General features: G+C 60.2%; 1 protein-coding gene across 7 annotated transcripts in view; it reads left to right on the forward strand.

The window, feature by feature from the left end:
- Nucleotides 1-20153, forward strand: part of ARHGAP23 (Rho GTPase activating protein 23) — an 83374-nt gene that overhangs the window by 23595 nt on the left and 39626 nt on the right. For 2 of the 7 annotated variants that reach the window (XM_082605449.1, XM_082605448.1), the window contains exons 2-7: nt 10700-10861; nt 13649-13676; nt 14989-15084; nt 15285-15363; nt 15527-15581; nt 18614-19778. In XM_082605449.1, coding sequence (XP_082461575.1) covers nt 10700-10861; nt 13649-13676; nt 14989-15084; nt 15285-15363; nt 15527-15581; nt 18614-19778 — 1585 coding nt within the window. Of the gene's footprint in view, nt 1-6970; nt 7115-10699; nt 10862-13648; nt 13677-14929; nt 15085-15284; nt 15364-15480; nt 15582-17343; nt 17416-17453; nt 17508-18613; nt 19779-20153 lie in introns of those variants that run through there. The other 5 variants (XM_082605452.1, XM_082605450.1, XM_082605451.1 and 2 more) reach the window with 5 other exon arrangements.

Below are 20153 nucleotides of genomic sequence, written 5' to 3' on the forward strand. Positions count from 1 at the left end.
GATCATATTGTAATTCTATGTTTAATTTTTTGAGTAACCACCATACTGTTTTCCACCATTTTGCATTTCTACCAGCAAGACACAAGAGTTCCAATTCCTCCACATTCTCGCCATCAGCAAATAATTTTTGAGAGCCTACTATGGACAAAGCACTCTAGCGGTACAAATACATTTCTTTACTTTTTAAAAAAAACTTCTTTATTTATTTTTGGCTGCGTTGGGTCTTCGTTGCTGCGTTGGGGCTTTCTCTAGTTGCGATGACAGGGGCTACTCATTGCGGCGGCTTCTCTCGTTGCGGAGCACGGGCTCTAGGCGTGTGGGCTTCAGTAGTTGTGGCACATGGGTTCAGCTGCTCCATGGCATGGGGGATTCTCCCGGGCCAGGGTTCGAACCCGTGTCCCCTACATTGGCAGGAGGATTTTTAACCACTGCACCACCAGGGAAGCCCACAAATACATTTCTGAAAATTTAGTAGCTATTGTCCTTAGGAAGCTCTCAGTCTAATGTGGGAGACTCAAGCCAGGGCCTTGAGCAGTCTCCAATATGAGGGGGAAAGACACAGGCCATGACCTCTGGGAGACTCTGGACGAATATGGGGCAAAAACAACGAAAACAACAATCCTGCTCTCAGGGAGCCCAATCTGATGGAGGAAGCATAACTTCTTCCTTTTGGGAAGTCCCCAGACAGGCCCAGAGACCAGAATGTATACGTGGAGGGCATGCCTTGAGACAGTCAAGGGGCTGCTGAGAGTCGTAAATCAGGCGCTGGAGAGGGCTTGTGGTGGGCTCTAGCCCACGCTGGCCCACAGTTGCCTGGGCGATGGCCCCACTGTTTACTTTGTGGCTGGCTCCAGACTCACCCTTTTCTGCAAGTGCTCATTTCCCACCATGAGGAAAGATACTCATCTTTAGTTTCTCCTCCCTCTGGTGTCCCTGCGGAGGGAACTGGCTCTCTTGCTAGGAGGGGGCCCTGCCAGCCTGGCACCTTTGCCATCCTCCTGGTCTGCTGGGAGCAGGTTCCATCCTAGGGTCTCATGTCGCCCGCCCCTTCCTCACTCCCAAATGGCCTACTGACAGGGCTCTGGGCCTGCCAAAGTTCTGCTGTGGAAGGGGGGCTCCTGATGATTCCTCCCTGCTTATTAGGGGGAGGGGGGCACATAGGGGCCTGTAGAGGGTAGGCAGTGGGAGGTGGTGGTGATGACCGCATGAATAGTTTCGCCTGGGTTTGTACAGACCTCCTTGAGTGTCTGCATGTGTCACTGTCTTTGTGTACATGTGGCTGAGTTGTCTGCATGTCTGAATGTGAGTGTGGTTGGGTGTGTGAGAGTGTGAATGTTCAAAAGACAATGAAAACATCTTGCATTGACCCTGAGGGCATTATGCTAAGTGAAATAAGTCAGAGAAAGACAAATACCTTATGTATGATCTCACTTATATGTGAATCTAAAAAGAACCCCCCCAAACAAAACCCCCCCAAACCCCAAGCTCACAGATACAGAGAACAGACTGGTGGTTGCCGGAATGGCAGGGGTGTGGGGTGAAATGGGTGAAGGGAGTCAAAAAGTACAAACTTCCATTTATAAAATAAATAAGTCCTGGGGCTGTAATGTACAGCATGGCAACTATAGTTAATAATAGAGTATTGCATGTTTGAAAATTGCTAAGAGGGTAGATCTTAAAAGATCTCATCACAAGAAAAAATTTCTGTAAGTATGGTGACAGATGTTTAACTAGACTTATTGTGGAGATCATTTCAATATATACATAGATATCCAATCATGCTGTACACCTGAAACTAATATAACGTTACATGTCAATTATACCTCAATAAAATTTTTTTTAAAAAAAGAAAACAAACAAAAGTTTGCATTTATTGAACCCCTATTCTATGCTCAAGACTCTTTAATTGATTTAATTCTCCTAAGAACCTATGAGGTGGAACTTAGTGTCATTCCCATTTTATTGGTGAGGAACTGAGGCTCAAAGAGGTTAAATAAGTCACCCAAGGTCTCACAGCCAGAAAGGGGTAGGGATAGGACTCAGTTCCAGAAGGCCTGGATTCCAGAGGACCCTGGAGCCCACGTGCTAACCCCTGAGCCGTACTGCCACCGGAAGAACTATGGGATTCTGTGCTGCTTGGGATTGTGTTGGTCCGTCCTTGATTTCTGGCATCACGAGTGCGTCCTCCTGCCTTTTCTCTCACCCTCCCCTTCCCCAGCCTTCCTTGGCTCGGGCCCAGTTTCAGGGTGGGAGAGGAGTGTCGCAACACCCTCACTCAGGGCAAGACTGGCCCTGGATGGGGAAAGCACGGGGTCTGGAGAGACCCTCTGAACCACCCGCTGCCCGCAGGCTAGACCGAGTGTGGGGTTCCCAGGTTCCCGGTGACGCGGGGTTATCTGCACATTAAGGGTGCTGGGAAGACTCGGGCCTGCCTGGCCGGCTCATCCGCTTGGCCTGTTGGGGCACGTCGGGGGCTGCACGCAAGTGGTGTTGGGAAGCAGGCATCTGAGTGGGGAAGAGGGGTGGAGGAGGGAGGGGGCGGCTGCCCTTGAATGAGGAGACTGGGGCAGGGGTCAGAGGCCCAGGCGTGGGCGGGGCGGGCCTGCCTTGGGTATCGCATTGCCCGCATGCCTGGGATGGACGGGCTGGCAGGGGATTTGCTCCGTCTGTGTGTGAGGTTGGGGGGGGTCCCAGTTTGATGGTGTGCGATGGGTGTATGGAACCAGTCGGGGCTTTAGAAATGCCGGATGATTCTCTTGGGTTGGGGGCATTGTTTGTCCTGTGGTTTGAAGCCTGCATTCTGGGAGGAGGCACAAAGCAAGCAGAGGAAGGAAAAGCAGGCAAATTGACCCCGAGACCCCTCTCTCTCACTTCCTGAGCCACACGCCCTTCAGCAGTATCAGTTTCCCTCCTTCTCCTATCACCTGACCCTTGGGCCACAGGATGCTCCCCTCTTCCCCAGTTTCTGGTTGTCAGGCTGGCACCTGCAGTCTGCTCCTCCAGCTCAGCCCACTCTCTGGTTCAAAGGCTTACCTGGGAGGCCCCTAACCCCACTCTCAAGCAAACTGTCCGCCCCCAGAGAGAAGAAGCCCTGAACCCCTGACACAGGGGCTCCTTTGGTATGTGTATGGGGGTCTCCCTCGGTGGGGCTGAAGGCAGCTGGCTTGGGCCTGGATCTGGAACGGGGGACCCCTGAAGACTTCAGGAGCTAGGACAACAGTAATAGAACTGTAAGCGCCCTGATGGTAAGGTCTACACTCGTCTTGTTTTTCTAAGGTGCCCCAGCCCCCAGCACAGCCCCTGGCCCACAGCAGGCACTCAAGTCGTGGTTCTTGAATACATAAATGAGAGGATAATGGAAAGAGATCTGAGTTAGGGGTTAGAACCCTGGGATGGTCCCACCTTAGTAAAAGCAAGCCTTGAACCAGTCACTTGTCCTCTTTGAGTCTCAGTTTCTGCATCTGAAAAATGGGTATAAAACAATCTCAAATATTCAACTCTTAGGGTAAGGGTCAAATGAAATAAAGTGAAAGTGCTTTCAAACAGTAAAGGATGATGATCTCACATGGAGAGATGAAGACCGGATGCCCTCCCTTTGGGGGTGTAGTCCCCAAGCCCTCCGCAGGGGACCTTCAGGAAGATAAGGTTGAATGGATTTTGCAAGCTGGTCAAACTAGAGGATTGATGGGAGGGACTGCTCAGCGGGGTAATTCCTGATTTGGGGGGAGGAAGCTGGGGAGGGTGTAGGGGAGGAGGACTCACACCAGGCAGGAAGGCTTGGAATAGAATCTCAGCTACGCCTGGTATTTCCCAGCCCTTGGCCCCCTCCCCCACTGCACTCTGGGGCCCACCCCACATTCCTTTCCCAAAGGAAATGGGGGAGGGGGCCGAGAGGCTCCCCAGGCCTGGAAGATCATTTATTCAAACTATGTATAAGTTTCTAGGCCCTGCGGTGTGTACCTTGCTCCTGACATGCCTGTGGAGGAAGCTGGGGTGGAGTGGGTGGGGTGGGGAAGGTGTGGGTTTGTGTTGGAGGAGGCTGTTACCTCCTTCTGGGGGCCTTGTCGCCCCTGCCAGATTAGAGGGCAGGAGATGGGCCTCATGGATGGCTTATCATTTCCCAGGTCTCTGCTGCCCTGAACACAGAAACCCCGTGCTGCGTGCTGCTTCTCCACCTCGCCTCTCCCTACAGCCCTCAGAACCCTCAGCAGTTTCGAGGGGGGGGGGAGTCGATTCTTTTTTTTAAATGAATGTATTTATTTTCTTTTTGCTGCATGCGGGCTTTCTCTAGTTGCGGTGAGCAGGGGCTACTCTTCGTTGAGGTGCGCGGGCTTCACATTGCGGTGGCTTCTCTTGTTGCGGAGCACAGGCTCTAGGTGCACAGGCTTCAGTAGCTGTGGCGCACGGGCTTAATTGCTCCGTGGCATGTGGGATCTTCCCTGACCAGGGCTCGAACCTGTGTCCCCTGCATTGGCAGGCAGATTCTTAACCACTGTGCCACCAGGGAAGCCCCAGGGAGGTTGATTCTTGATCCAGACACACAGCAGCACTTGTTGGCCATGAGAGGCTCCATGAGGCGTGAGAGGGGAGAGTGAGTCTTATTTCCCCCGAACCAGGGACTGGGCTTGCAGCAAGAGGAAAGGAAGTTAGGCAGCTGGGGGGACTGACTGGCTGCCTGCTGGGAAAGCCGGCCAGACTCTGAGTCAGGACATCCCTGTGGTCATTGCCCTCCATTTGGGGCAGCAGAGTCTGACATGGCTGAGGACATTCTCGGTGGTGCTTCCGGCTGGTCTGAGGCCCTGGCCTGTGGAGGGCATGACAAGGGCAGGAATGATCCTGACCCAGAAGCCTCAGTTTTCTAGTGATGGCGGCGGGGGAGGTGCTGATGGAGATGCCAGGAGTCCTGCTCCCCCCGACCGCAGTCCGTTCCCACTCTGTCCCGAGCCCTCCTGACTCAGCGCTGGTGGCAGCCTAGCTCTTCCCTTCCGGCTTCCGCCCGGGTGGGGGTGGGGGTCCAGCTCCTGTACAGGGGGCCCAGCAAGCGGCAAACAGGAAACAGGAGAACAAAACCGCTCCCTGGCCCTCCCCCCACCCCGCTCCTGCCCACCCCCATGGTCCTCTATTTCTCTTCCTTCTCCCCTGGGTTTCCCCTCCTCTCTGTGCCCCTCTTTCTCTCTCCTCTACCTCCCCCCACAGGATCCTCCATCCTGGCCTGTCCTTGCTGGGGACAGCAGGTGATGGGACGAGGGAGGGAAAGGGGAGCTGACTCTTCTGCCTGGCTCTCCCTCTGGTGGCTTCCCACCCCCCCGCCAAGGGCCCAGCCCTATGACTCTTCCTCCCCCGACTCCTAGATTTGGGAGCAGGGTTGCGCTGGATCTGCTCTCCTCTGCCCGCAGCCTCCCTTACCTGGATGCTGGCTAGACTTTAGGTATAAGATCCAAAGTCGGAATGAGGGGCTCTGGACTTGGAGTCCCGGTGCTGCCCTAACGAGCTGGGTGCTCTTGGGCTTCTGTTATCTTCTGAAAACTGGGTCAGGGCAGTGGCCCCAGGCCCCAGGGAGTGGCTGTGCGGGGGGAGCACACGGGGAACAGTCAAGTGGGATAGAAATGGGGGCGGCCGTGACACGCCTACTAGCCAAGGCCTCTGTCGGCCCCACCCGGGAAGGGGCCTGGGAAGGACGGGAGCCAGGAAGGGGCGGACGGCAGGTCTGCCATCGACCGGGGCTTCCTGTCTGACTCACATGCTGGGGTGAGGTGGGGGCCAGCTTGGAGCCCATTGCCGGCTTGTGGTGGCCCCTCTGGGTACAGCATAATGAGCAGGGGGTCCTGGGGAAAAGGGTCCATCACACGCTCCCACAGGTGGTGGTGGGAAGGGTATAACGTGACTCTGCGGTGGGGTGATTATGAGAGCGCTGCTCTCTGAGCAGGGCAGTGTGCGTGTGTGCGTGTGCGTGTGTGCGCGCGTGCGTGTGCGTGCATGACCTGAGGGGGCACGGCAGCAATGCATGGAGTGGGTGTGCTGGGTAGTGTGTGCACGTCCTCTAGGTGTGTGCCTTCGTGGGGTTTGTGGGTCTCTCTGTGGGGTGTGTGTGGAATGTATGGGTGGGCAGGTGGGGGCCTGGTGTGCTTTCAGGGGCACAGTGGGTATGCTTGCAAATGTGTCTCTGTGCGGTGTGTGGGCCATTGTACCCATGGGAGGGTGTCTAAAGTGTGTGTGCATACAGAAGAATGTCCACGTGCAATGTGTATATGAGGGGAATAGTGTGTTTGTGTAGGGTATGTGGACAGAGGGGGAGTGAGTGACTGTGTGTGTGGGGGGAGGGTGTGGGGTGTCTAGATGTGTGTGTGGTGCGGGTCTGTAAAGGTGGGTTGGGTGTGTGTTTACATATGTACGCGTGGGAATGTGTATTTCTCTGGGACGCGGGCAGCTGGTTGAGCTTTGGACTGGAAGGAGTATAAGCGTGCGCGGGCAGGTACAGTAAGTTTTTGTGTGAGTGGGGTGTGTGTGTGTGTGTGTGTGTGACTGCGGGGGCGCTGTGCAGGGCCTCTCGTGTGTTGGGGGGTGTGAGTGTGTGGGATGGGGCGGCCGCGCACAGGGGCCGCCCCGGAGGGGGAGGCGTCTGCCCTGCGAGACTCGCCGGCGTGTCCGGGCTCAGGCGCCCTCGGCCAGGAGGCGCGGGAGGCGCGGAGCTGCTGCAGCCGTCCTGCCGCCGTCCGCGCGGGCTGTCCGTCCCCTCGGGGCTCCAGGGCTCCGGGCCTGTGGCTCCGGGGGGCGGGCGGGGACCCCCGGGGCCCGCCCGCCGCCGCCGTCCGGGGGGCCGAGGACGCCGCCCGCCGGGCGCCGAGGAGCGGCCGCCGGCCCCCGCGCAGCGCGCCGGTCTCCGGAAGCCCGGCACACGGCGCGCTGGGGCCGGGGCGGCGGCCGGGCCCGGGGGCCCCCGCCGGCCGCGGCAGTCGTGGGCAGCGCGGTGTGGCGCGTGGGGCGCGCGGGGGCCGGGGGCTGGCGCTGGGAGCGCGCCGTCGGCGTGGACTGCAGCGCCCCGGAGCCGCGCTGCCTCTGGCTGCCCTGCCTCAGCCACAGCGACCGCAGCGCGCCCGGGCAGCGCCCGGCCAGGGTGAGCGCCTCGGGAGCCAGCGGGGTCGGCGTCAGGGTTAGGGGTCGGGGTCCGGGCAGGCCTCGCCCCGGTGGGTGGGACCGGGCCACCAACTCCCTGCGTTCCTTGAGCTGTGTGCGCCCTGCGCTTGGGGATCGATCCCCTCCGGAGTGGGGATGATCTCCGGAGAGATGCAGGTGAGGGCGGCAGGCTCGTGGCTGAGAGCTTTTCCAGGGCTGCTGGGTTACAGCCCTCAGTCTGCTGGTGGCCTCCAGTGCGCTCAAGCCTCTTGGTTTATAGGCGGTGGAAGGATGGAAGGGACCAGGGTTGTTTGAAGAGGTGCCAGGACGTGGAATCCTGCGGAGTTTGGGCTGGCAGTGACCCCGAGTCAGAACCACGCAGGGGTCCCCTAATGAAGCAGGAGGGGCATCACTCCGCTGTCTCCCTGGTCGGGGACCTGGGCACAGAGACACACGAGGGTTTTCAAGCGAGCCAAGGAGGCTGAGGTGGCAGAATGGGCCCCAGCAGGTCATGAGTGATCTCAGGGTGAGGACTGACAGGGCTGGAGAGGGGGGTGGGGACAGCGTTTCTGATGTCCGGGATCGACCAGGCTGGTAGGGCGTGAGTCACAGTGGGCGCCATGCCCAGCATGAAAGCTGCGCTCCCCGTAATGACCTCTTTATGCTCCTGGGGGAAGGGAGGAGCAGGACTCCTGGGTTCTAGCTCCTGGTGTTGCCAACCCACCACGTGTCCAGTTCTGTCTAATTTGTGGCCCTGGGGTCACCTGCCCTTCTCCCACCATCAGCTGTATTTCTGGATGTCTCTTTCTTTCCTGACATGAGAGTGGGAGTGTTTGGAAATAGATCTGGGCCTGGGAGCATTCATCAGTGATTTCCCTATGTCTTCTGAGCCTCTCACTCTCCTTCCCCTTGTCTCTGTGCCTACCTCAGACAGCGGAGGTGGGGATGTGTGTGAACTGTACCTCTTCCCAATCTAGGCACCTTCCATGGCTGCTCCCTTCTCTGTTTCTGCATGTCACCTCCCTCCCCCTCAAGACGAGAGCAAGACCCAGGATTGTCCCAGATTGGAGGGGAGGGGAGGAGAGGAAACATGCATGTATAATAGAATGAAGGACTGAGGTTAAAACTAAGGAAGAACTTCCCACAGGAGAGCGGCGAAATCTGGCCACTGATGGGGGCCGCAGTGTCTCCTCTTCAGGCAGGGGTGCGGTAGCTGAGGCGGGGGATTACCACACTGACATTCTCCGGAACCTCGTTGGCAGGGATGGGGGAAGGAGCACTGGAAGGAAGGAAGAGAGGAAAGGAAAAGGTAGAGCTAAGGGAGGGGGCGCCGGTGGTGCCTGGGTGAGGAGAGGACCTGAGAGAGAAAGGCATGCCCACTGCCCTGGATTACAGGCCCCTCCTCCAACCGCCCCCAACCGCCCCCGGGAGTGGCACCCCCAGGCAGCTGGCAGCTCCAGTCAGGATGTGTGCTGGGGGAAAGGTGGGGGACGTGCGGGGACCTGTCCCAGCCACTTCTCGTCACTGGGGCAGCTGGTGGCTTAAACCTTAATCCAGGACACCAGCAAAACAAAAGGCCCTGTGAACAGCCTCAGCCCAGAGCCCGGGTGGAGGGCATACAGGGGAGGCACCCCACACTGGGGAAGAGCAGGGGTTTTGGTAGGAGGGGGCAGTGGAGGGTCCCCTGAGGCCCTCTTCCCTCCCTGATCAGTTCCTTGCCAGGCCCGTAGAGATAGGAAATCCAGGGGATTTCAGACCTCAGCAGAATTCCCAGAGAATTTTCTCCTCTGGGCTCCTCAGACCCCCATGGGGGTGTGGGGCTCAGTGGGAGAGTCCAGACTATAGCCACAAGCGGAAGGAGCTGAGGGGTCATCACTGGGCCTCCTGCCCGATGCCAGAATCCCAGCTAAGTCCTCCTAAGGCCTCCTGGATGGGGATTGTCCAGCTTTTGCTTGGACCCTTGTGAGGACAGAGAACTCACAGCCTCATCCGGGTAGCTTTGCAGATGTATGTGATTATAGAATGGTCTCCCTGGCCCAGAGCTTCACTCGGCTTCCTCTATCTTTCACCTGGCTGTGTCCTCTGGGACTGTACCAAGTAAGCCTATTGCCTCTGTTACGTTTTTCTTTAATCTTCTGAGATTTGAGGATATCCCCTCCCCAGACCTCCCGCCCCATGCAGCCCAGCCTCCCACCCCACGCAGAAATCCCTAGCTTAGGGCTGGGCACAGGACCTGCTCTTTCTGCCGGATGTATGCACAGGGGGGTGGATGGATGCATGCAGGGACTTCTTGGTGTCAGTACATTTGAGTGGCGGATTCGAGCTAGGGAAGCCAGGGGAACTTCGTAGTGAAGTGGGAGCCCCTCACCCCGAAACCGATGGGCTTCTTCCCTCTGCACCCAGCTGCACCTGTCTTCCCGCAGCGGAAGGCTCCTGCCTGGTACCAAGGAGGAATGAGGGGGTGAGGACTGTTGAGGGTGGGGGAGGGGCTTCTTGCCCTTTGAGGGGTTTGGGTTAGGGGCACCAGGTAGGTTAGGCTGCCCGAGATCAGGGGTTTAAGAGCCCCCGAGGGAGCCCTCCTGGCTTTTCACTAGGCAGCCTGTCCGTGGCTCCCATGTCCTCCAGTCTGCCGTCTGCCTCCCTGTGTACCCATCTCTCTGACACCCTCCTGTCACCCACTTTCCCTCTCTGTGTCCGAGCAGGGCACCTGGAGGGAGCCCCCTCTCAGGCACCATCCTCCTCTTCTCCCTCTTGCCTCAGAAACAGACCCGTGTGCCCCCAAACCCTTGTCTTCAGACACCCTCTGCCCTGTCATCTTGGGGAGTCCCAAGTATTCCGGTGCGGCGGCCAGAGGGCAGCGGAGTGTCTCCCCGCCTCCACCCCCCCACCCCCGGTTCTCCACTCAGTTCCGGTGAACCAGCTGGGCCTCTGGGCTGGGCTCCGAGCCTCCGTTCCTTCAGTGGACTCTCTGATGTCCAGTCCACTCCCTTGTGGCTCATAGTCCCCCGCCTGTTCCTGCTGCTGCTCCTGAAGGATGCACGGGTGTGTCAGTCTCTCTGCGCCTGTGTGTGCTGTGTGCGTGTGTCTGCGTGTCTACCTGAGTGAGCGTATATGTGCTCATCGGTGTGTCTGTGCACCTTTGCACATGAGTGTGCTTGTCTGGGTGTTTGTGATGTGTCCTGTCTGCATGAGTGTGTACGGATGGGTCTGTGTCTGCATATGTGTGCGTGTGTGCATGTGTGAGATTGGGCAGCCAGCGGGAATGAGCTCAGACAGCGGCAGGCACTTCCCAGGCAGGAAGGCTGTGCGTCCAGAGTCAGTGAACATTGGCCGAACTGAATTGAATGGACACCTGACTCGCTGCACTGTTACTTCCCTGGACCCAAAGGTGTTGTGAGGGGATTGAGGAAAGAAAGAAGGAAGAAGCTGTTGGTCTGATGAGGGGGGAAGGGAAGGAGGAAGGGGAGAGCAGGGGCTCGGTCAGGGCACAAGAGGGTCCGAGCACCTGGCAGCCCCCCAGGTCCTCTGGGCTGCAGGAGGCAGTGTGCAGACTGGCGTCTCACCCTGGCTCCCTGTGCTCCCACAGCTGCCACTGGGCCCAAGAGATGGGTGCTTTCCCGGGCGCCCCCTCCCCTGGCAGGGCCCGAGGACACTGCTGCTGCACAAAAGCCTCCAGGACGGCTTTGGCTTCACCCTGCGCCACTTCATCGTGTACCCGCCTGAGTCCGCTGTGCACTGTAGCCTGAAGGTACACGTCCTGTGCCCCTGCCGGCCTGGCCTGAGGGAGCTTTCAGGGGGGATTCCTTTGTGCTGTCCCCTTCCCGGTGCTTCTGTGGCCTGGAGAAGAGGGTCACCGAGAGGCAGGGGCAGCCCTGGCTGGGTCATTTGTGTGGGGTGATCGTAGACAAGCCCCCACCCGCTCTGGGCTCAGTCTTCTCAGGAGAAGGGGCCGTGGCTGGCTCGGGGCAAGGAGCTAGAGGTGGGGGAGCCGGGATGCACCCACCGACTCTCAGCCTCTGGGAGGTGAACAGCTTCTCAGAGAGATGGACTTCCGGGGACCCCTTGTCCACTGGCCGCTCCTGAGCTGGGTTAGTTGCCTCTCCCTAGCCTGAGCTCTCCGGGAGTCTGTCCTCACACACCTCCGGGACCCCTCCCAGAGCGCCCCAGGCCCATGCTGGCCTCAGATTTGGGCCTGGAAAGAGCCCTGGGCTGGGCTGGAGACCTGGGTTCCAGTCCTGGTACAACTGCTAACGCACTGTGGATCTTGGGTGGTCTCACCCTCTCTGGGCCCCATTTCTCCTGCCATCTCCTGAGGGCATTGATCTATTTGACCCCTGAGGGCCCTTCCAACCCTAATATGAACGTCAGGTTCTCCGAGCCAGGAACCAGGGCTACTCGGCCTAAGCCACGGTGTGGGCTGGGGGTGGGGGTCCCTGACAGGAAGACATGAGGGGGGCCTAGGCAGGAACCAGGGCCCCCAAGGAGGGGCCAGCTCCCTTCCCCCACCTCTCTCCCAGCAGGAGGGGAGAAAGATTTATTCTGGCGTCGGTGAACCTGTTTCTCCCCTCCCCCAGGGCTGGGACCGGCCTGCACAGCTGTTGGGGGACTCTCCCTTGGGGAGCTTAGTCCCACCTGCCAGAGAACCAAGGCATTGGATTTCTCTGCCTGTGTTTGTGTGCCTGCACGTGTCTCTTTGTATGCACACGTGCGTGCATGGTATGCTAGTCATGTACGTGCATGCTTGTATATCTAGACACGTGTCTGTGTATACGCTTCATGTGTACACGTTGCTGTGCAGCTCTCACACCTGTGTCTGAGTCTGGGGCCCCTGCATAAACTCTTCGCACTGGCTGTAAGTGGGGGCTGATGGTGTGTGGGAGGGGCCTTGCCTCACCCCTTATGCCCAAGGACACCAGCCTCCCAGTTCCCTGGAACCTCCCTCCGGTCCTTCCTGCCCTCCTTCTCCAGCATGTCCCTCCTTCCTGGCCCTTCCACCTTCTCTCAGGGAACCCTGCTGAGGGTGACCCTGCAGACACAGCCTGAGTGGTCTAGACTGGGTGGTGGACCTGTCTCAGAGAGACCTCGCTCACATGGGGGGCTGGAGGACCCTGGGGCAGGGTGAGCCAGGGACGGGCGCCATCCCTTTCCAGAACGTGCCCAGGGCTGGGAGCCCACAGGGAGCTCACCCATCTCAATGCACCCGTCTGCCTCTGCGACCCGCCCACTGTGCTGGCAGGCTCACATCAGCGGGCACACTCCCCGCACGGGAGGGCAGGGCCCGAGGGACTGCTCTCCAGCAGAGCCCAGCAGCCTTCCTGTCCTGGCTGGGACGCCCAAGAGTCCTGGGTTCCAGCACTGGCTCCTCTGTTGTCTCTGAGTGGCCCTGGACAAGTCACACCCTGTCATCTGTAAAACGGATGACCTGTAGAGAGGATTAGACAAGATGACCCCAAAGGTCCTGTCCAGCTCGAAGATGCCACATCCTGCTGGCCTGGCCTGTCTCTCTAAATTGTTCTTTTTTTTTTTTTTTTTTTGCGGTACGCGGGCCTCTCACTGTCGTGGCCTCTCCCGTTGCGGAGCACAGGCTCCGGACGCGCAGGCTCAGCAGCCATGGCTCACTGGCCCAGCCGCTCCGCGGCATGTGGGATCTTCCCGAACCAGGGCACGAACCCGTGTCCCCTGCATCGGCAGGCGGACTCCCAACCACGGCGCCACCAGGGAAGCCCCTGACTTCTTCTTGCCCTTGTTGCTGATTCCTCCCCAGATGCAGTGCCCTGCCCCGCCCCCTCACTCACCAGGATGACCCCAGAGGCCTCCCTCGTGGGTCTCCTCGACTCCATTTCTTAGCCCTGCACCTCGATGCCAGAAGTATTTTCACATCTGCTCTCTCCCGCTCAAGAACCTTCACTGGCTCCCTCTTTCTCTCCTTTCAAAGCTGAAAGCTTTAGTCTGACTCCTGTCACTTGCTGGCGTTGACACGCCTTCTGCTTCAGCTCAGTTGATCCAGTCCTGTTTCTGCCACCAAGTGCCAGCACACTCCACTCACCTCACCCAGAATGCCTTCTCCCAGCCGGCCTCAAACTTGCCTTAAAACCCCCTCCCAGAGGGGCTCTAATCAGGCCTTCCCTCCCCATTCTCTAAGAGCTGATAGCCACTGTTTGCACTTGTCATGCCTGCTTATCTGTGTCTGCCTGGGTCCTGTCTGTGTGTGAGTGTTTGGCCCCTCCCCCATTGGGCTTCGAGCTCCCCAGGGGAAGGGGTCGTGGGTCCCCCATTGGATTGGGGCCTTTCGGACGGCTGAGATGCTGATGCGGTAGAATCGGCAGGCATGAGAGAGGGCTCCTGTTACCGGGGGACACTGCCTGGGACTTGACCTCCCCGTGGGCACCCCTCCCACCCCCTCTGGCTGCTGGGCTAGTGGAAGGATGATAAGAGGGGAGGCTGCTGGGTGGGGGAGCTTGAAGGGGCCCTGCCAGGTGGAGCTGGGCCTCCCCCTGTGCTGCCGAGGGCCCACACCCACCTCTGTTCCCTGCAGGAGGAAGAGAATGGAGGCCGAGGAGGAGGTGAGGAGTGGCAGGGGGCTGGGCTCCAGGGGCTGGGGCTGAGCTGGGACTCGTCCTCCCGCTTCTGTGTGTCTCCCTCTCCCCCAGGTCAGCCTGGGTTCTGCTGCGCCCCCCACCCTTGACTGATGCCGCTGTCTTGGCTCTTCCCTGTGTGTCCTCTCTAAACTGCTCACTCTCTCTGTCCTTCCTTTCTTTTCTCGCAGTTGTCTTCCTCTGGGCCTGTCCATTCCGCGCTGGGGGTGGCGTTCTGGGGAGCAGATAGGTTTCTAAAGCCCTGGCCCCTGCCCTGGAGTTACTCCCAGCCTAGGTGGAGGCAGAGGCAGGGCCTGCAGGGCCCTCAGGGCGGGAGGTAGTGCACCGCTGATCAAGGGCTGTCCTTGGGGATAGAGACGCTGGGGTTCTTGGGGCATAACGGGGGCCCTGAGGTCTTTCTCTTTTCACATGTGAGCCTAACTCCCCTGGCTGTCACCCTTGCTCTCCCAAACGGCTCCTTGCTGGAACCCAGGCTTCCTGGGGTATTCAACGCAGAACCCCTTGAACAGGCAGACTTCCTTCTCTGCCACTGGGGCCTTTGCTGGGCGACCATGGGGCCACTGTCTTCCCGAATCCCCACTGCAGAGGCCTGTGTTGGGGGAGGAGCCAGCTGACCTAGAGCAGGCCCGTTTCTCTGGTGGAGACAGTTAACAGTTAGCAGTTAGCGCTTAGCAGCAGAGTAGTATTGCTGGGGCGTAACGTGATGTCACGAAGGGCCGAGTGCCAGTCCTGGGATCCTTAGGCCTCTGCTTGGAGTCCCCTGACCCTGGGGAAGGGAGTGGGGTGGGAGGTGCAGGTGCTGGGTCTCTGTGAGCCTCAGTGTCTTGTTGGCTCTCCTTCGGTCTGGGTGTGGACACTCTCTGTGCGTGTGGGTTTTCCTCCCTGCTGTGTATCTTCAGGACTTTCATGGCACCCTTCCTTTGTCTTGTGACTTGTCTGTGTGTGTGTGTGCGCACGTGCACGTGTCTGTCTGTCTGCCCCTCTAGACTGTGAGCTCGGGAAGGGCAAGGGCCATGTCTGTCCATCCTTTGTAGTCTACTTTCCAGCACAGTGCTGGGACGCAGGAGCCATTTAAGGAGTGACTCCGTGTGTTTTCATTTTCCCAGCAGTGTGTTGTCTTGTCTGACCCTGTGCGTCCGTGTCCCTGTGGATGTGTGGGTCTGTGTTTTTGTCCGTGTGAGTGTGATTACTCTCTGAGTGTGTGTCCCCTGTGTGTGTAGCTGTGCATGGGTGTGACCTTCAGCAGCCACCCCCAGCTAACCTGGCTGATGCTCACCAGGACCCTCCCCCCGGCACCGCCTGGAGCCCATGGACACCATCTTTGTCAAGAATGTGAAGGATGATGGCCCTGCCCATAGGGCGGGGCTTCGAACAGGTGAGCTGTCCCAGTTACCTGGCTCATCGCACAGCTCTGGGTCTCTTCTCCCTACCCTCTGGTTAGGATGGAATTTCGGGGTCCAGGTGTTGGGGAGTCTCCTGTCCCCCACTGTCATCCATACATGGTACAGGGGTTCTCAGGTAGGGCCATTGACACCCTTTGGCCTGCTCACCTGTGGCCCTGTCCCTGGTCCCCAGGAGACCGGCTGGTGAAGGTGAATGGGGAGAGCGTCATCGGGAAGACCTACTCCCAGGTCATAGCTCTGATCCAGAATAGGTGAGCTCCCCTGCCTCCCTTGTCCCACGAGAGCCCCCAGCCCACTCACAAGTCCCTACTCACCCCACCCCCTTGGCCCTGGTGGTGCCCTGGCGACCAGGATCCCTGTTCTCCCAGACCCTGTTGCCTCAGCCTGGCCTGACCCCCTGCCCTGTCTCTGTAGCGATGATACTCTGGAGCTCTCCATCATGCCCAAGGACGAGGACATCCTCCAGCTGGTGAGTCCTGCCCTGCTATCTGGGGTGGAGGACCCTGGGTGCTGCGGGCAGGATGCAGCCCTTCTCCTTGGGCCTCCCTCCTGCATCGGGCCCTCTGGGAGGCGGAGGAGTGAGTGGGGGGGCAGCACCAGCCCGGCATTGCCCAACTGGGGATGCCAGGCCCGTGCCCGGGCTGGGGCTGCTGGTTGCTTCAATCGGGGCTGTGCTGGGGGAGGGGGAGGCGCTGGCCTTGGCCGGCAGGATTCCTGCCAGGGTGTCCGGAAGGAGCGTGGCCCAGCGGGCCCTGCCAGACTGGCACGTTCCTGTGGCTCCCGTGAGACACCTGTTCCCCGCATCCCTCCCTGCCTGGCCTCGAGTGAGCGTGTCTCCTATAGATGTGTCCACACACACACACACACACACACAGTACCCCACTGTCATGTGCTCCCATTCACACAGCATACCATGGACCACCCGATACATAAGCAGAGAACACTAGATACACAGCTGCACACAGCCCACTCTTGAACTAGCACACTGTCCACTGCAGTATGTGATAACGCACACCACCTGCCAGACACACCATACCAGGCACTTACCACGATACACACCGCCCCTCCGTGCTACACACAGGCACCCACTACCCCACACCCACGACCACAAACATCACGGCACACCACACACTCCTCAGCATCTCAGATCCCCACAACACAACACCGCAGCGTGTCCCACGACACACACCTGGATTTCTCACCGCCACAGCACGAACGCTTGATGACATCACAGGTACTAGCTGTTGTCACAACACGTACGCCCACAGACGTCGCAGCCTGCTCCATCCCAGCACAGGCGCGTGCGCTCACCGGTGTCACAGCAACCCGGACTTCCACAGTCACGATGCGAGTGCCAGCGCACCTTCCTTCACAGCTAGCACTCGGCATCCACCGACCGCTCACAGAGCAGGGACCACAGACGCTGCACGCGGCGGACCCTGCACTCACACGTGACCCGTTTATGCCCCATGCTCCGTGCGCGTCACCCACACACACTCACACACACGTGCCGCCTCTCTGTTTCGCCCCCAGCTCTGACCCCGAGTCCAGAGCAGTCCTCTCTGCCCAGTGCCCAGTTTCCTGGTCTCATGGGTGCCAGCCACATGCCAAGTTGCTGGCCCCCGAGGTCACTGCCCCCCCGGGAGACGGCCGAGGGCCAAGCCCGGGAGGTCCTGGGAGCCGCGGGGCTGGCTTCCGCCCTGGATGTGCTCTCACAACCACTGTAATCACGATGCCATGCTTGGCCCCATGACCCTCTGGGAACCTCCAGCCCGTGACCTCGATTGTCCCGTTGCCCTTCCTGGGGAGGGGGAGGCAGGGGTGGGGGCCCAGAGAGGTGGGCGGCTCTCCCCAAGTCTCCAGGGCCCTGCCCATACGCCCTTCCCCAGGCTGAGGGCGGCGTGCTGCGGGGGGGGGGGGGGGATGGGGTGTGACAGGGCGGGACCTGGGGCGTTGCTTTCTCCAGCCGGAGCGGCGCAGGGTGGGACAGCAGCCTTGAGCTCTGCTGCCCAGGCTCGGGTGGGCAGGCAGACAGACCCAGATGTCAGCATCTGGGGGCCTCTGCTGGCCCCCCTCTCTCTGGCTGGCCAGAGGGTGGGGCCCAGGCATTCCTGTGGTTGGGAGCCAAGGCTGGAGGCCAATGGGGCCGCGGCAGCCGCTGACGCCACCGCCGACGCGGCGAGGCCCCTCCACACCCATGCTCCCCTCCCTCCTCCTCCCGCCAGCGAGAGAGCCGGTGGGGGCCCCGAGGGCAGCCGCGGGGAGGGCCGCCTGGGGGGACGGAGGCCAGGGCCGGCACAGTGGTCAGTGGGGTTTAGCGGGGGGCGGGGGGAGGGTGGAGGCGGGCCGGTGATGTGGGGAGTCCGGGGAGCCGGCAGGATGGCAGGAGGGAGAGGTACGTGAGTGTCCCCGCCGGCCCCGCCGGCCGGCGTGTGGGTCCAAAGGGGGCTGAGTAGGGGTGTGGTTTAGCTCCTCCTCATCACACGAGGTGTGTGCCTGGGACTGGAGGTGTAGTTATTTGTCTGTGTGTATGTCTCATTGTGTCTCTCTACGTGTGTGTGAGTGTGTCTCTGGGTGTGTATTTTCCTGTGTCTCCTTGTGATGTGTGTGTGTGTGTGTGTGTCTGTGTGTTTGGTTTCACCCTCCCTCTTTGATACTTCACCCTGAGATAGGTCCCCGGGCAGCCCATCATGGGCCAGGCTAGGCCAGCCAGGGCCACAGGGCTGCTGTCCCTGGGGGCCGCCTCCTTTTTTGGCTGGGCCTGGGCGCTGGCCCCCGGCCCTGTCACTCCTCAGCAATGCAGCGTCAGCCTCAGCTCCCAGCGCCAAATTCCAGGCCTGGGGTGCCAGAAGGTGGCCCAAGGCCCCTTAGCCAGTCTGGCCCCTCCCCCAAGCCTGGCCCAGAGAAGCAAGTTCCTCCTCACCCCAGTGGCCCAGGAGCCAGGCCCTCAGCTTCCCATCCAGGGGATGGAGGGACAGCTGGGCTCTCCCAGCCCCTGCCCACCCCCAGCCCACCCCACCCTGGACACACCCCTTAGGTCGCTTCCTCCCCTGTCATCTGCCACCTTGACTGGTCTCTGGTAGGGTTTCCCAGCTCCACCCGAGGGTCTGTGGGCACTATTGGACATAAGAAAGCAGGGAGGCAGCTGAGGCCAGCATCGGGGGAGGACCCCAGAAAACAGATGTTGGAATGTTTGTGGCTAAAGGCAGTCCTTGTCATAAGTCTTAGAAAAATCCTGGCTCTTTCTCAAGTGAGTGTGTGAGAGTGTGTGTGTGTGTGTGTGTGTATGTGTGTAAGACTCTCAAAGGCCTCTTATTTCTTTGTCCTCCCCCCGACTCTCTTTGGAGCATGCCCTCTCACCCCCACCCACTCAGGACTCCCCCTGCTTGGTCCCCTCCCTTCAGTCCCCTTCTCTGGAGACCTTGACCTCCAGGGACTGCTGTAGCCTTCCCCTGTGAGGCCTGTTCAGACCTGCTTACCTGCCTCTGTGTCCCTGGCCAGGCCTACTCCCAGGACGCCTACCTGAAGGGGAACGAGCCGTATTCTGGAGAGGCCCGGAGCATCCCAGAGCCACCCCCGATCTGCTACCCCCGAAAGACCTACGCCCCGCCGGCCCGGGTCTCTACCTGGGCCACTATGGTGCCTGAGCCGCTCTCAGCACTGCCCAGTGACCCCCGGAGTCCTGCTGCCTGGAGTGACCCGGGGCCCCGCATCCCGTCTACTGCCCGCTCCCATCCGGACAACCCTTCCTTGGGGATGAGCCAGCCCCGCCCCAGCCCTGGTGCCTTCCCCCGCCTCCCCTCGGAGCCCCGGACGCTTCGTGCCTTCCCGGAGCCTGGAAGCCGGGCGCCCCCCAGCAGACTGGAGTGCCAGCAGGCCTTGTCACACTGGCTGTCGAACCAAGTACCCCGCAGGGTGGGGGAGAGACGGTGCCCCGCCATGCCGCCCCGGGCCCGCAGTGCCTCCCAGGACCGGCTGGAGGATGTGACTGCCCACCGCCCGTGGCCCTGCTCCACCTCCCAGGGTGCCTTGAGCCAGCTGGGCCAGGAGGGCTGGCACCGCGCTCGCTCAGACGACTACCTGAGCCGGGCCACCCACTCAGCCGAGGCGCTTGGGCCAGGGGCACTGGTGTCACCCCGCTTCGAGCGCTGTGGCTGGGCTTCCCAGCGTCCGTCTGCCCGCACCCCTGCCTGCCCACCCAGGGACCTGCCCGGGCCCCAGGCCCCACCCCCGCCTGGCCTGCAGGGCCTGGATGACACTGGGTATATCGGATACCGGAGCTATAGCCCATCATTCCAGCGCCGGACTGGCCTTCTGCATGCCCTCTCCTTCCGGGACTCGCCCTTTGGGGGGCTGCCCACCTTCAACTTGGCCCAGTCCCCTGCACCATTCCCACCGGAGGCCTCTGAACCACCAAGAGTTGTCCGACCAGAACCCAGCACCAGGGCCTTGGAGCCTCCTGCCGAGGATCGCCGTGACGAAGTGGTCCTGAGGCAGAAGCCTCCCACGGGCCGCAAGGTCCAGCTGCCCCCTTCCAGACAGATGAACCTTGGGTTTGGTGACGAGTCCCCAGAGCCAGAGGCCAGTGGGCGAGGGGAACGCCTGGGCAGAAAGGTGGCCCCTTTGGCCACTACTGACGACTCTCTGGCTTCCATTCCCTTCATCGGTGAGTGAGGGTGCAGGTGGCTGTCTTGGGAGACTTGGTTTTCTGTGCCCTGTTGTACTTTACCCACCTGCCACCACGGGCAAAACTCTGGATTGGGTGCTGATGGGATCCGCCCGTTTCTGTGTCCGTCCATCTGTCTGTCCATCCAACTGTCCATTCTTGCATTCCTCCGTCCATCCTTCTGTCTCCCTTCCATCATCCCGTCACCCTTCGTCCCGTTCACTGACCCTTCCGGCCGCCTTTCTGTCCACCTTTACTTCCCCCTCCCTTCCCCCTCCCTCCTTCTCTCCTTCCCTCCCTCCTTCCTTCCATTCTTCCTTCCTTTCACCCGTCCTTTCATTCTTTCTCTTTCTATCCTTCCTTTGTTCCTTTCCA

Source organism: Mesoplodon mirus (assembly GCF_964341445.2).
Source record: "Mesoplodon mirus genome assembly, chromosome: 18".
Taxonomy (NCBI): Eukaryota; Metazoa; Chordata; class Mammalia; order Artiodactyla; family Ziphiidae; genus Mesoplodon; species Mesoplodon mirus.